At 48.5% G+C, this 14,172-nt stretch overlaps 1 protein-coding gene across 4 annotated transcripts in view; it reads left to right on the plus strand.

Annotated features, from left to right (window-relative positions):
* The first annotated feature begins 7,407 nt into the window (after positions 1-7,407).
* The window catches only part of STX3 (syntaxin 3), a 40,392-nt gene continuing 33,627 nt past the window's right edge, over positions 7,408-14,172 (plus strand). Inside the window, exon 1 of one of the 4 annotated variants that reach the window (XM_036220429.1) lies at positions 7,408-7,895. In XM_036220429.1, coding sequence (XP_036076322.1) covers positions 7,866-7,895 — 30 coding nt within the window. In that variant the 5' untranslated portion in view covers positions 7,408-7,865. Of the gene's footprint in view, positions 7,896-7,934; positions 9,349-14,172 lie in introns of those variants that run through there. The other 3 variants (XM_036220433.1, XM_036220430.1, XM_036220432.1) reach the window with 3 other exon arrangements.

Raw genomic sequence — 14,172 nt, forward strand, 5'->3', positions numbered from 1 at the left:
TCAAGGAAAGAATGAACATGGAAAAGAAGGAAACCCTTTTGAGAACCTCTCGCATGTCTGGTGTTGGGCTTGGCTCTTGCAGATGGGACCTCATTTAATTTCACAACTCTGAGATGGATGGTACCCTCTTCACACATTTAAAATGAGGATACTCAAGTCCATAACTTATCTGATGTCACGCAGCTGGCAGGTTAAGTAGCAACAAGATAACATTAATGACTCAAAAGGAAGCAATGCAGGTAAGTACTCAGTGATCGCAGGCTGTGTTTTCAGCATGGTGCACCTGCCCCAGGCTCAAGGGCACAGCAGGGTCTCTTGGCCTCTGCCTTCTTTCTTCGTACCAGTTCTAGTGGAAAAGAAAGATCAGACGGGTGTGATGCACTTCCACTACTTCTCAAAAGATATATATGTATGTTTTAATCCATTCATCTGTTTACGTATAATTGGAGGAAGGTTGGGAAAGGTATGTGTATCAGAATATGGCTTAATTTAGCAGGTGACATGTGGCTGAGTTTTGAAGGATTTTTAGAATTCGTCTAGGTGTACAAAATTAACCTCTACTCAGATAAGTTCAAACTGTGTGTTTTTATTTATTTTTCAGTTGCAGTTGACATACAATATTATATTAGTTTCCGGTGTATAACATAATGATGAGACATTTATATAATTTACAACGTGACCACCCCGATAAGTCTAGTACCCATCTGACACTATAGTTATTATAATATTATTGACCATGTTCCCTACGTTGTACTTTACATCCCTGTGACTATTTTTATAACTGCCAATTTGTACTTCTTAATCCCTTTACCCTTTCCACCCATCCCCTTAGTCCTCCTCCCATCTGGTGGTTCTCTGTATCAATTTGTTCTCTGTATCTTGTTTCTGTTTTGTTTGTTTATTTTTTAAAACTATTTGTCTTGCTAAGCTCCGTCAAACTTGGAGTGTAAAAATTTAAGCAATAACTAAATATGTAGCTAAATCTAGTAGCAATTAAACCAGTTTAGAATATCATATCCCCAAACAATTTGTTGATGTTCAAACATTGACCTACAGGGGATGGTCAAGTTAAAAGTTAAGTTAGCCTCTTGAACAAAAGCAGGCAGGGAATTGTTCAGAAATGAGATGAGGAGAGTTGAGAGGGAAACCAGAGTTCTATCTGCGCAAATCCCAAAGGCCCACATTCCTCCCTTGAGAAGAGGCCACAGGGAGGGATTAACGGCATCTAGCTGTGTGCTTCCCGCAGTACTGGGGGGGCTTCTCAGAGATTCGGTCTCCATGGTTCCCGGGATATTAAGAAGAGGATCCCAGCTTGGGCTGCACTCAGCCTCGGGGAAGTGGTCCTAGCCTTTCCAGGCAGCAGGTAAGGAGGGTAAAGGAATGACCGGGCTGACTGAGTTGTGTGGCATAGACCCTGGGGAATGCATTGGTGAACCCTGCTGACCTTGGAATTTCCTGATCCTGTGAGGGGTTTCCTGGTGTGGAGTTACACATGAATTGAAACAATACTTAAACCTCTTGAAGCTAATCAAGTGACATTATTTATGCCAGGCATACTAACAACAAACAAGTCTTCAAAACAGACACTCCACTGCTGAGGGCAAGAGAAAGATAAATCTGACTCTCCCTAGAAATGTGACCAATTTCCTAGGTTGCCTGAACGTGGTGAGAAAGAGTTGTCCACCCTCCTTGTAGGAACAGTACATGCTTGGTTGGGACATCCAGAAAATACAATGTAATCTACTTCAAGTTACACACCCAATGTCTAGTTGATGGTAGATACTCAGTAAATACTTGTCAAAGGAGTGACTGCCTGGACAGCCTACTAATTTCATCCTGTGAGGGAAGAGGCTGGAGGAGTATGCAAAGGTCATTACAGACCAGGAAGGGCTCTCCACGTGAATGTTCACCAGGCCCTCGAAGGCAGTACCGATACTGTAAAAGAGACCCACCAGAGAGGATGCAACATGATCGAGGGGTTCTATTTCCTGTGTTAAGGAGAGACCTGGAGTTTCCCAGGACAACCTTCAAGTAGCAAGGAATGGTGCAGCAGCAAGGGCAGAATAAAGCGGAAATCGAAGAGAACATTTAACTATGACAAAGCTAACAGTATGTCATTTTTATTCCACTGGGAAGACCCCAGAGGAGCAAATTTGGGAGCACAGAATTGAGAGATTTCTCATTCACTCATCGATGACTTGGATGAAGACACAAAAGGCAAGAATAATTTTTTAGTTGTATAACATATTTATCATGCTTGGAATGCTCCTAAACAAAGTGCCTTACAATAAAACCCTAGCTACAATGAGATCAACAGCAATTCACACAGTACAGAAGGCAAAATTTAAATAGCAAAAAAGATACTGGGGCTGAGGAATGCTAAGCAATTGAATATAAAACTTAGTGTTGGGCTTCCTAGCAGCTAAGGCAAAAAGGGAAACGTGAATTATGTAGCTCTCATGGTCAAGTAGGATGACATATGTGTGTGCTCATTAAGAGAGAAATGTGTGTCTAGGTGAGGGTGTGGGGAATACCTTAAGAACTCAAATGAATCTTTAAGGAATGTTGAACATCCCTTATATAAACAATGTGATTTTTTTTCTTGCAATGGAATTTGTTGTACTTTTTAAGAGGTCTAGAGACATTCTGTACAGAGAGCCTTTTATTTTTAAACTTATTTGAAAACCGATTGATGTTTTAAAGAAAACTTTGAGGGATGTTGAAGATAGTATCCTTGAAAGATGTGGCTTTCAGGATAGTCATTAAATTCGTAGATGCCAGTGGGGAGAAATTTGTTGGAGTAAAGAATTAGAATTCTGCGTAACATGTCAAAGGGCTAGAATGATGAGCTAAATCTAAAGAGTTGAATTTAAGAAGAGTTGATGGTAAAGAAAAAAGAGAGAGGAAGAAAGGAGGAAGGAAAGGAGAAGGAAGGAAAGAAGGAAGGAAGGAAGGAAGGAAGGAAGGAAGGAAGGAAGGAAGGAAGGGAATACACAGCAAAAAACAGCCCAAGTCACGAGTGTGATATGTCTGGAAAAGAACAAACACGTAAATAAATACCTGGATTTAGCACAGTCTTGGACTGCATAATTGGCAAGTACACAGATATAGTGTCCATATCTAGGTGTCGAATCTGGTGCCAACAGTAAGTGGTTATATAACGAGGGGTGTGTTATGAAACTTCAGTTTCCTTGCCTCTTAAATGGGAACTTTAAATCAGTAACATTTTTATAATTAAAAAATAAACGCATTCTTTACAGAAAATTTGAAATGTTAAGAAAAGCATTTTTCTCAAAAACGCCTTTAAGAGTTTATTGTTTCCTTTTAGATTGTTGACATAATTAGTATCATGCTATGCATGAAATTTTGCCTCTTTATTTTCTTCATTTAACATATTATTAGCACTTTCTCACTTTATTAAATGTTTTAAGTTTTAATGGCAGTATATTTCATCATGTGACTATACCTCAAATGACAGGAATATTACCTTTTGTTAAGCATTCATTTTGTTTTCTTATGATAATTATTATTATAGTATACTGCACATATCTTTATGCACGTGGCTCCATATTCCAGACTACGAGGGAGAAGTCCAGGGTGTCAGAGAGGCACACTCGAGGGAACTTAGCTCAGTCCTGGAGGGTGAAGCTTCCAATCTGAGGCCTGGAGAATGGGTCAGAGTTGTCCAGATTGGCTATGGGAGCGGGGAGAGCTCTGTGAGGTGAAATAGCATAACTCCGGCATTAATTGGGATTTGAATGGTGTACCAGGTAGCCACTCAGCTGGCTCCTGGTCTTTATTCCCTTGCTCTGAGTGTGGGCTGAACCTAGTGTTTTGCTTCTAATGCATAGAATATGGCAAAAGTGATGGAGTATCACATCTGAGATTAGTGACAAAAACACTTTGTCTTCCATCATTCTCTGCCTTATCCTCCCTCTCTGTCCCACCTGCTTGCTCTGATGTAAGCCAGCCACCATGTTGTGGGCTGCCCAATGGAGAGGCCCACATGGCAAGGAACTGAGGACAGCTTCTAGCCAACAGCCAGAGAACAGAGGACCTCAGTCCAACAGCTCTCGAGAACTGAATCCTGCCAACAACCATGTGACTTTAGAAGCAGATCCTTCCGTAGTAAACCTTGAAGTGACACGGTCACCCCAGTCAACACCTTAATTGCAGTTTTGTGAGAGAGAACTTGACAGAGGCACACAGCTAAGCTGCACCTGGATTCCTGAATCACAAAAACTGTAGGTAATAAATGTTTGCTGTTTCAAGCTTTGAGGTTTTTAGGGCAATTTGTTATGCAGCCATAGATAACTCATACAGACTGTAGGGGACAAAAACTACAAGTCAGGAAGTTTATTCTCCACCCTGGTTATTCTCCATCTTTCGTGAAGTGGGGAAGAATAGCTACAGGGGAATCGTAAGAATCTTCCCTTTAATTCTCTAGCTTCCCTTATCCCTTCCTACGGAACACCACACCCCGGAGACACTGCCTCAAGGCACACCAGTCAGAAAATGGTCTCACCTGTCCCACAACAGACCCACAAGATGGGGTAAAAGCTCAATTATTTTCTCCAGTGGGAAAGAAATAAACTTGAACAGAGAGAGAAGTGGAGCCCCAAGTCTCAGAGTTCTGTCTTTGGTTTGTTTGTAAAGGTGAAATTAAGTGTCGGTTGACTTATAACCACAGTGCAAACACTTGTATTAATACTGACTCTGTTTAGTGGGGAGACAGCTACACTAAGACCTGGTGGGTGAGAAACAGTACCACTGTGAGGAAGAAATGAAGACACGTCAGAAATAAGGGACTCCTTCTGAGCCTGGAACTGTAAGTCACTGTCTACCTGCATGGAGGCCCTATAGTCCACTTGGGTTCAATACCAGAGATTTCCTCACCAGCCCAGGGACTCCCCTTGCCCAGGTCCCACAGTTACTTTTTTCAGTTTCTTACACACAACTAACAAGTGCAATCCAGACTTCTGCCTGCCGGGAAAGAGCAAATATGAATATGTTCATATTAAATTAGCAAAATAGGGTTTCTACCTACCAGGAGTTTTACAGAAGGCCTGAAGTCTCTAATTACCTTCGCATAGAACACCATCATAAATGAACTCTGTCGATGCTTCTCTTCCTGGGTTTCTGGACTCCAATATTAGTTCAGAGACCTCTTTACACTATTTCCAGTGTTTCAAAAAGTAAGGGAAATCATATAATCATTTCTGTGTGGCCACATAGGCTAACCAAAAGGTCGTTTTTTTCCTTCATGGAAACATTTTTTTTTTTCCATAGGAAACCAAGTCTCAACCCCCATCAGTTTTATTGAGGCATAAATGACATATTTTAGGTTCACGACATAATGATATATATATCTATATATTGCAAAATAAGTTTATTTAACATCCATCACCTCACATAGTTACACTTTATTAGAGAATGTCAAGATCTATTCTCTCAACATCTTTCAAATATATGATATGGTATCGGTAACTATCGTTACCATGTCTTACATTAGATCGCCAGGACGTATTCCTCTGATAACTGGAAGTCTGTGCCTTTTTACCACCTTCACTCACTTTGCCTCCCACTCCAAGCTCTGGCAGCCCCCAGTCTGTTCTCCGTATCTAGGAGTTTGAGGAAACCAACTTTCTCATTACCTAGTAAATACGTTGTGTTTGGGTTGTGCAATCTTTTAAAATAGGAGATGTGCAAATGAAAATATAGACGGCATCCTTAGTCTTGAAAAGTTTGGGAATTGTTAGTTCTGATAAGCCCCCTTTTTTGAAAAGTGAGAAAGGAGACCGAGCGGTAGCCGATGGCTGTGTCTGGAACTTAGCCCTCCTGGATATGTGCCAGCCACTCTTCTACTGTCCAGAGACAACTCCTCCTTCACGGAAAGCCTGTCTTAAAAGGACAGATTCATTTTCTTAAATGTGTGGACAAAGGAAATGAGCAAGAAATAATGGTGGAATTTTCAGGGAGGAAAATTTTTGTTCTGTGTAACAAATAACTTCTAAACAACAGTTGGAACTGTGAAAAAAATTTAAATGGCAAAATAAAAAAAAAATTACCAGGTGTCCTATGGCATGGTAGGCTTTGTCTAATGTACATTTCTGGGTTATCTGATTTTATAATGGTCTTTGTCTCTTACGGTCTTGTAGTTATTTTACAATTCTGTAAATTGTAGAAAATTGAGAGAAATGCAAAAGATGGGAATGAATTCTTTTCTGGTGGAGATGCGATTGATCTCCTACAGTCCTTTTCAGACTTTAACGTAAAGAGTTGCTCGCGTATCTGTCTCCTTAAGGAGAGCCTCTTTTCCTGAAGCCCAGGCATCTAGGTATCCCACAAAAGTTTCAGAGAAAGAGGGTGTGATGTATTTCTGGTTTGTTCACCGTTTCCATATGTGACCACCAGGGGGCGCAGAAGCCTTCTTTGTACTCAAGGTGGGAAACTCCACCTAGCGAACGCCTGCGGTAGAAGGAAGTGTTTGGGGTTAGGGCTGAGAACCGCAGAGCTCCGAACAGCCAGCCCCGCGGCGTACAGACCGTATCTTTGTGGGAGGCGATGAAGTCAGCGTGAAGCACGTGCTAAGATCGCAGAGGAGGGCAAAGGTCTGTTAGAATTACAGAAAATATTTACAGCCCTTTAACCTGAATACATAGAGCAGAGTCTTTTCCTGATTTGAGACTCGAAATCTTCGGACCGGCAGTCCCATTTCTTCAGCGCCACCCTCTGCTGGATATTGTCATTTGTTTCCAAGAAGGCGGACAAACCGGGGAGAGGGTAGAGAAGCTGGGGGTGGGAGGAAGAGAAGGAATAAAGCAGGGAGGGACCTTGCGAAGAACCCGTCCACCTTTCCAGAAGGTACAACCCACCTGGGAATCTCTACACGTCGTAGGAAGCGACACCGGCTTAAGCTTTCCAATACAAACATCTTTATCTTCCAACACCCGCTTGTTACCTTAATCGGCCATGCCTCCTCTGTCACAGCGAAGTGCGGAGTTACATGCCAGGATGGATATATAGAAACGGTCCCCTGGACACACAGTGACTTTCTCAAAGTTATACAAATCGTTCGTGGCAGGTGCTCTTCTCCGAAGGGTCCCGGGCGCCGACGCCGTGAAATCCGAGCTCCTCGTCCCGCCTCCTCCCGCCGCTTCCTCTAAGGACACCCTGTTTGGGCGGCAGCCCGCAGCCCCGCACTGCGCGGATCCCGTAAACGGGTTGCCCTTCCCCTACGCGGAGTTAGTCGTTCCCTCTCCCACCTGTTCTAGCACGAATCACACTTGGAATTCGATGTCTGCGGGACGTCGCCCCCGCCTGGCGAGGAATGAGTCTGTCGCCAGCCCAGAGCCTGGCACGGGTAGTGAATGGCCGGAGAGGGGAAGGATGGACTTGAGGTCGAGCAGACCCGCTCGCTCTTCCTCGGCCCCGCGGCGTCATCGGCCAGAGCCCGGCCCTCTTCCCAGGCCTCTCCGGTCCCTCCACCTGTCCGGAAGCTAGGGCAGGTAGAGCGAGAGACGCCGAGCGGGCAGGCAGCGGCCGGGCGCGGCCCCTTTAAGGAGGAGCGCGGGCGCGGCCCAGGTGAGGGGCGGGTCCGCGGGCGGATCAGCGCTGCGCGCCGGCGCCGGCCCGGGAGCCGGATTTGGAGCGCGCGGCGCCGGCGGGGCCGGAGGGGGCGGCGCGGCGGAGCCTTCCTTGGCCTCGGACCCTCCTCCTTGCCGGCCGCCGCCTCCCGCCTCCGCCTCCGCCTCCGCCTCGCGCTCCCTCGGCCCTAGCCGGGTCGGGTCGCCACTTCCGGGCGCTCACCTGGGACGCGCTCACCTGGGACGCGCTCACCTGCCTCCGGGCGCTTGGGCACCAGAATGAAGGACCGGCTGGAGCAGCTGAAGGCCGTGAGTCCTGCTGCCCCCGGGAACCCGGCGGGCGGGGGGCAGCGAGGCTGGAGCTGAGCGGGAGATGGGCTTCCTTTCACTCCCCAAATCCAGGCGGGAGGGGGCCGGGCCTGCGCTCTCCCGAGTCCCAGCCGCATCCCGCGCCGGTTCCGCACCCTCCGCTCCCCACCGGGGTCATATGCCGGTGATTCATCGCTGGGCCGAGATTTCCCTGGATGCCTCTAGTCTCCCCTCCCTCCTCCACCCCCAAGCTGGACAGCGTCAGTCCAGAGCTGGGAACCGCGGGGGGCGCTTGGGCCCAGAGGGCCCTGTGTGAGATCCGGGGACACCTCACCACCTGCCCGCTGCTGCCCGGCACTGTGCCCAGGACCGGCCTCCTCCCTGTTTCCTTCCTGGGGGGCGCGGAGCCAGCTGCCCCCTACCCCGCGGAGCAGCTCAGGGTGCCCGGGTGACCTCTGAAGCCGTGAGCTAGTTACTTGCCAGGATGGGTCCAACTCCTTTGTCATCTGGCGGACTGTAATTATTAGTTTATCCTGCGTCCTCGGGACAGCGGTGGCCGGGGCACAGGATGTGAACGTAGTTCGTCTCCAGCCCTGCTGCATGAAGGCCGTAAAACCTCAGGCCGCTTGCTCTTCCGAGCCTCTTGTTTCCTTATCCGTCAGATGGGGGTGATCATACCTTAGAGATTTGTTACGAGATCATATGGCACAATGAGACTTAATATAGAGAACGGTTAAAGCCTACCTAGGTTTTGGAGTCAGATATTCATTGACTCAATAAGTAATTACTGAGTGCAGGCTAGGGGGCGGGCCCAGTGCTAAGCCCTGGGGACTGGGTGACACAAGCTGTGCCTTGATGGAATTTAAAATCTAGCCCTCGACACAAAGTAGCCCATCTACCCTGGAGCTTGTTAGAAGTGCAGAAGCTTGGGCCTCAGTCTGGACCTAGGGAAGATGCTTATTCACAAATGTTCCCAGGTGACGGATGATGATCACATTAAAGTTTGGGAAGCAGGGCCTGGAGAGACCTGGGGCTGCCTCCTGGCCCCACTGCTTACTAGCTGTCTCTTAACCTCTGAGCTGAAGTTTTGTCACTTGTAAAACGAGCGCCTGTGAGGACTAAGCCCCAGAGAGCTTGCCGAGCCCCTTTGCACGGTGCATGGCGCATTGAGGACCGAGAAACTACGGTGCTACTAACAGTTAAAGCGCTTCGGCCAAGCAGAGACCGCATCCAAGCGCGAGTGACTGCGAGGATGATGTCACCGTTGTTTTCCTTTCCCCTCCCTTGTGCTGGGTGAGATCTTCATGACTCGTTCACCTGTTCTGTGTGGCAGGGCAGGGCGGTCAGGAAGTGAGAGCAGTGAAGGGACCGTGGTGGGAGCGAGCCTCCCGGACCCCACTTGCCCTTTGCCACCCGAGCCTCGACAGCCTCCCGGTTACCGACAGAGCAGAAGGTATCGGCCCTATTTTTGTAGAGGAGGAAACTGGCTCTGGGCCTGGGCAGGAGGGATGATGCCGCGGGCCACCGTGCTGGTCAGGGCCTGCCAGGCGAGGGCCCCAGGCTCCTGACCGAGTCTCCCACTTGCTCTTTCTCTGCTGCGCCTTGGTTGGGGAGGCGGAAAGGGACGAGAGGGTCGCCGCAAAGGTCTTCCCATGGCAGCACACCCGGCGGTCAAAACAACGCGAGACCGAACCGCAGGCCGAGAGGCAGCCTCCTCTCCCTTAGTTAGGGACCCATTTCCAGAGGAAGATAACCCCAGGGCTCCCTCCAGTAGCCCCCTGCCAACGAATAGCGAAGAGCCTTAGCGGAGCTTAGAGATGCCAGGTCGACATGCAGTGTGCCGGGGAGCCCAGGCAAGCCCGTTTGCTTCTCCAGGCTTCCTTGTGACCGTCCGCAACATGGAGCTAACGCTGTGCTTCCTCTCCTTACCCCTGGGGGTTGCGGGGGAAGTGAGGCCGTGGGTGTTTCAGTTATTGTGGGAGCGCTGTCCTTACGGGCGTGCTGTTATTAAGACAGTGCGGTGGCTATGGGTGTCTGAAAGCGTGGGCGTGCTAGTGTGTTGCAGCAGGGTGACGGGTGGTGACATGGTACAATGAGGACCCGGCCGCAGGTTCACAGGGTTCTAATTGTGGCCCCGCCACCTAATAGCTGTATTCTTTATTGCCACTCTCCCTCTCTGTTTCTCTATTCCTCTGTAAGACAAGGAGTTTGGTGGATCTCAGGAGCCCTTTCTGGCAACGTTTACATTCTGGATGAAGACAGTTGTTAAGGTTTATATAAATTTTGGTTTCTGGTCCAGTTCCTTTCCCTTCCAACCCCCATGAGAGAGGTAGTTCTCGCTGCAACACGATAACCATCTTCTCTCTCTCATTTTTTTTTTTTTTTTTTTTATCAAGGAAGACATTTGTTAATCTGCTTGAAACCAATTTCACACTGAGCAGCCTGTGCAATCTCTTTCTGCAGCATCTTTCTTAACCCCGGGGGAGGCGAGGTGATAACTGCCTCCGGACAGCTGGAGGACTGTCATGTGCAGGAAATTCGTTTTGCTCTGGGTAGATAAAAGGAGATGCGAAGTTGATGGGTAGACATTAGGACTCTGCACAAAAGCATTTTTAGCGGGCGGAGCTGCCCGAGGATGGGCAGGGTTTGCTGTGCACCCTCGAGCATGGGAGGGAGGCAAGAAGCTTGTGGGGACATTGAATATTGTAGGGATCTGAGCATCTCTTTGAGGGAAGGGAGGCCTCCATCCACCCTGAGTACATGTGGTTGTATAAAATGGTTCATTGTGAACTTGTGTGCGAAGCGCCTTTTGGTCTCTGGAGTCCATAGGATTGAGGGCTCAGAGTTATACCTGTAAAGGGGATCGTTATACCTTGCCCACAGGGTCGCCGACAGGGTGAAATGAGGTAGTCCGTGGTGATCACCCACTATAGTAAACATGAGTTTCCCCCAACTTGAGCAGCATCCACACCAACAGGCTTAGCGACCTGAGGGCCTGGTCGCCAGATCTGGCCTATCTCTTGCACCGCTCCTCCTGGTGGGCTTTTCCGGCAGCCTGCTTCTTTGATGACAAGGACAGGCTCACCAGGAATGTGCAGTTGCCTACACCGAGCCTGTCTCACAAGGTGGTTCTTGCTGACTGCTCGCTAGCTGAACTTCAGAACCACTGAGTCCAGACAATGCCAGTCCAGGAACCTCTTGCCCGGTCCGCTGTTCACTCAGCAGACGTTTACTGAGCACCTACTATGTTCCAGGCCCTGGGGTGGTGCTGGGGTGTCATGGTGATTAATACATGTAACAGGAAGTTCTCAGATAGGGCGGCACAGAAGAAACAGACACAGGATACTGTTCTCGGGATAGAAGCAGCTGTTGGCCGGCCGCTGGGAGCTGGGACCAGGCATTGGGGAGTGGGGACACTTCCCAGAGTGGTGCTCGAGTTCGGGTCCCGTTTCAGGTCCTCGTTAAAATCAAGTCTCGGCTCTCCAGAGGCCTGTAGAGTCTCCTAAGAAGACAGGCGAGGAGGCTAGACTTCCACGCGCATGCGCACTTGGTGTCAGTGCGCGCTCACCTCTGTGCATTGTTGGTCATGCTCACCCTCACCCTCTTCCACTTCATCCGGCGGGGTGACCTCAGGGGCGAGGTGTTAGTTAGGCCAGATCGCTGCGCGAAGGCCCGGTCTTAGAGAGGAAGTGGTCATATCAGGAAAAACAAAGGCTGTATCTCATGAACAGAGAAGCGCCCCCAAATCAAAGGTAGGGAATGATAATAGAGAAGCCAGTGATGTGCGGGTAAAGGTCAAGGACCTGGGGCCCTGCTGGAGACTGATCTTCAGAGGACCAGGCAGGACTTGGGCCGCACCGGCCCCTCCGGGGCCAGCACCTGATGAAATCCACCACCTGGGGCTCTAACGGCCAGCTTTACTCTTTGCTTTCTGTTCTGTCTTGTGTCCTACAGGGCTTGTGTTTTGCCTTCTTCCCCATTTGAAGTTCTGGTGTCTCTGTGGGATCAGGATGCATCAGGAACATGGAGCCGGACTTCCTCTTTAAAGCTCGCTCGTTCTATAAATAGGTATCACTGAGCCCCTGCTGTGTGCCTGGTGCCTTGGGCGGTCACCAGTCTTGACATCCCGCCTTGGGAATGTCTTCATTGCGGTTCCATCCTTTGGTGGTAACATTTCTACCCTGCCAGTGATTTCTTCCCCGGCTCTGGGAGAGTTGTTGTTGTGCCGGGAGCAGACAGGAAGCAGAGTGGAGATGGGAGCGATAGGGATTGAGCGGGGATTACAGACCCATCAGCCAGAGAGGCCGGAAGAGAACATGCTTGGATGAGAGAAGGGGATTAGTTTTATTTTTATTCCTGTGAGTGTGGGGGAGGCTCGGGGCCTGGTGCGAGCCGAGGTCCCTGTGTCCTCTCTCACTCTCAGTGCTCCTTTCCCTCTTGTCAAAAGATGGGTATCTTCCAAGACTCATTCCTTGCAAATAATACTCCCTAACTGCAGCCTAGAATATTCCCCCTCCATTGCAGCAGTCCGCAAGGGCTGTATATTGCTTCATAGCAAAATACTGTTCTTATAAGTCAGCAGGGTTTTGTTGTTGTTGTTGTTACTACCATGGAATGGGCTTCAAACCACCTGCCATTTGTTTTCATGAGATGGATACTTTGTCTCCTGGGTCCTATTGTCTTTAAGGTGGATGGTTCTATTGCTTGTTGTCACCATACCAGCTACAGTCACAATGATCATTTATTGAGTGGCTACTTAACTATCGGATAGGACTTGCGTTAGGTGCCTTACATACCTTGTCTCTAATTCTCTCAACCCTGCAAGGCAAGGTGCTGTTATGTCTCATTCCCATTTTATAGGTAAGGGGGCTGAGGCTCTGTCGATTGAGATCTCCAGCTGGGAAGTGGTGGGATCAAGAATGGAGCCTGTCTTTCTTGCTTTTTTCTATCACCCCAACTGTATTTGATCATCTCGCCAACTGCACCGTATGCTCCTTGATGCAGTGTCAGGCAGGATATTCCCCTGGGACCCCAGCACCTAGACTGCAGATGTTAGTTACCTATTAAACATGTCTGTTTGACTAATCGACAACAGATTGGCTTTGGTGCATCCCTTATTATTATGGCTTGCTTTTCCCATGCCATTGCCTGTGGGTTGCTGAATCTTTACCTGACCGAAGTGCAACATTAACTCGGGGAACCCACAAATTTGCTAAAGAAGCCGGAGGTTCCACTCTCAAGGACAGGGATGGATGAGTTCCAAGGCTTCCTGTTCTGACCCAAACCTCAGAAAGTTGTCCTTGTTCAGAAAGAAAATGAAGGAGGAGATGTAAATGTCACAGTGAAAATCCAGCTGCCCCATTTGTCCCCTGGCAATATCTTATACAGCCCTTTAGGTTCGGTTCAGGATCATGGCTGCAAGGAAGCTTCCAGACCCCGAGCTGACAGCATTTACTCTGGCTTCCCCGGGACTTCCACAAACTTTTTTTTTTGTGTGTTGATATGTTAGAAGCAGCCACACATGGTTGTCATTTCAGAAGCCCTGTTGTGTCCTGCTCTCTGAGAGAGCGCAGACTCTGGTCCCCCTGTGTCTTCACCTCCCAGCCCACAGCTAGGAAAGCTGTAAACCATACCGTCAGCGGATGAACGGGGTTATTCTGCAAGCAAATTTACCTGGAGATTTTGTCCACCCCGAGGGACCGTGTCTCCTGGTACTTTTATATGAGGCCCCTCTCCAACTTCCTCCCGTCACCACTGTCTCCTCTGTTGGGTCAGCCTGTTTTCTGGCATTGGGCCGTTTCCATGGCAACGTTCCTCAGCCAGTCTGGAGACTGAAGTTCAGCCCCCACTTAAAGAGATTAGTGGACCATGTACTGTCTGGGTATGTTTAGCTGTCTGGGTTAGGACAGCTTGGTATGGCATCAGATTTACTTTTTTTTTTTTTTTAAATAAACTTTTTATTCTAGACTAATTTTAGATGTACAGAGAAGTTCCAAAAATAGTACAGAGAGAGCTCCTCACCCGGTTTCCTCCATTGTTACCATCTTAATTATGATGAGACATCTGTCGAAACTAAGAAACGGATATTGGTGCGTCGCTATTCAGTAAACTCCCAGCTTTTATGTGGATTTCATGAGTTTTTCCACGAATGTCCCTGTTTCTGTTCTAGGGTCCAGGCTAGGACGCCACACTGCACCTGGTTGTTATGTTTTCTTAGCCTCCTGGGTTTTCATGACCTCGTTGGTGTGACATCTGCTTCCAGTGCTTTGGAGTGCAT

The sequence above is a fragment of the Rousettus aegyptiacus genome, unplaced genomic scaffold (genome assembly GCF_014176215.1).
Source record: "Rousettus aegyptiacus isolate mRouAeg1 unplaced genomic scaffold, mRouAeg1.p scaffold_m13_p_5, whole genome shotgun sequence".
Taxonomy (NCBI): Eukaryota; Metazoa; Chordata; class Mammalia; order Chiroptera; family Pteropodidae; genus Rousettus; species Rousettus aegyptiacus.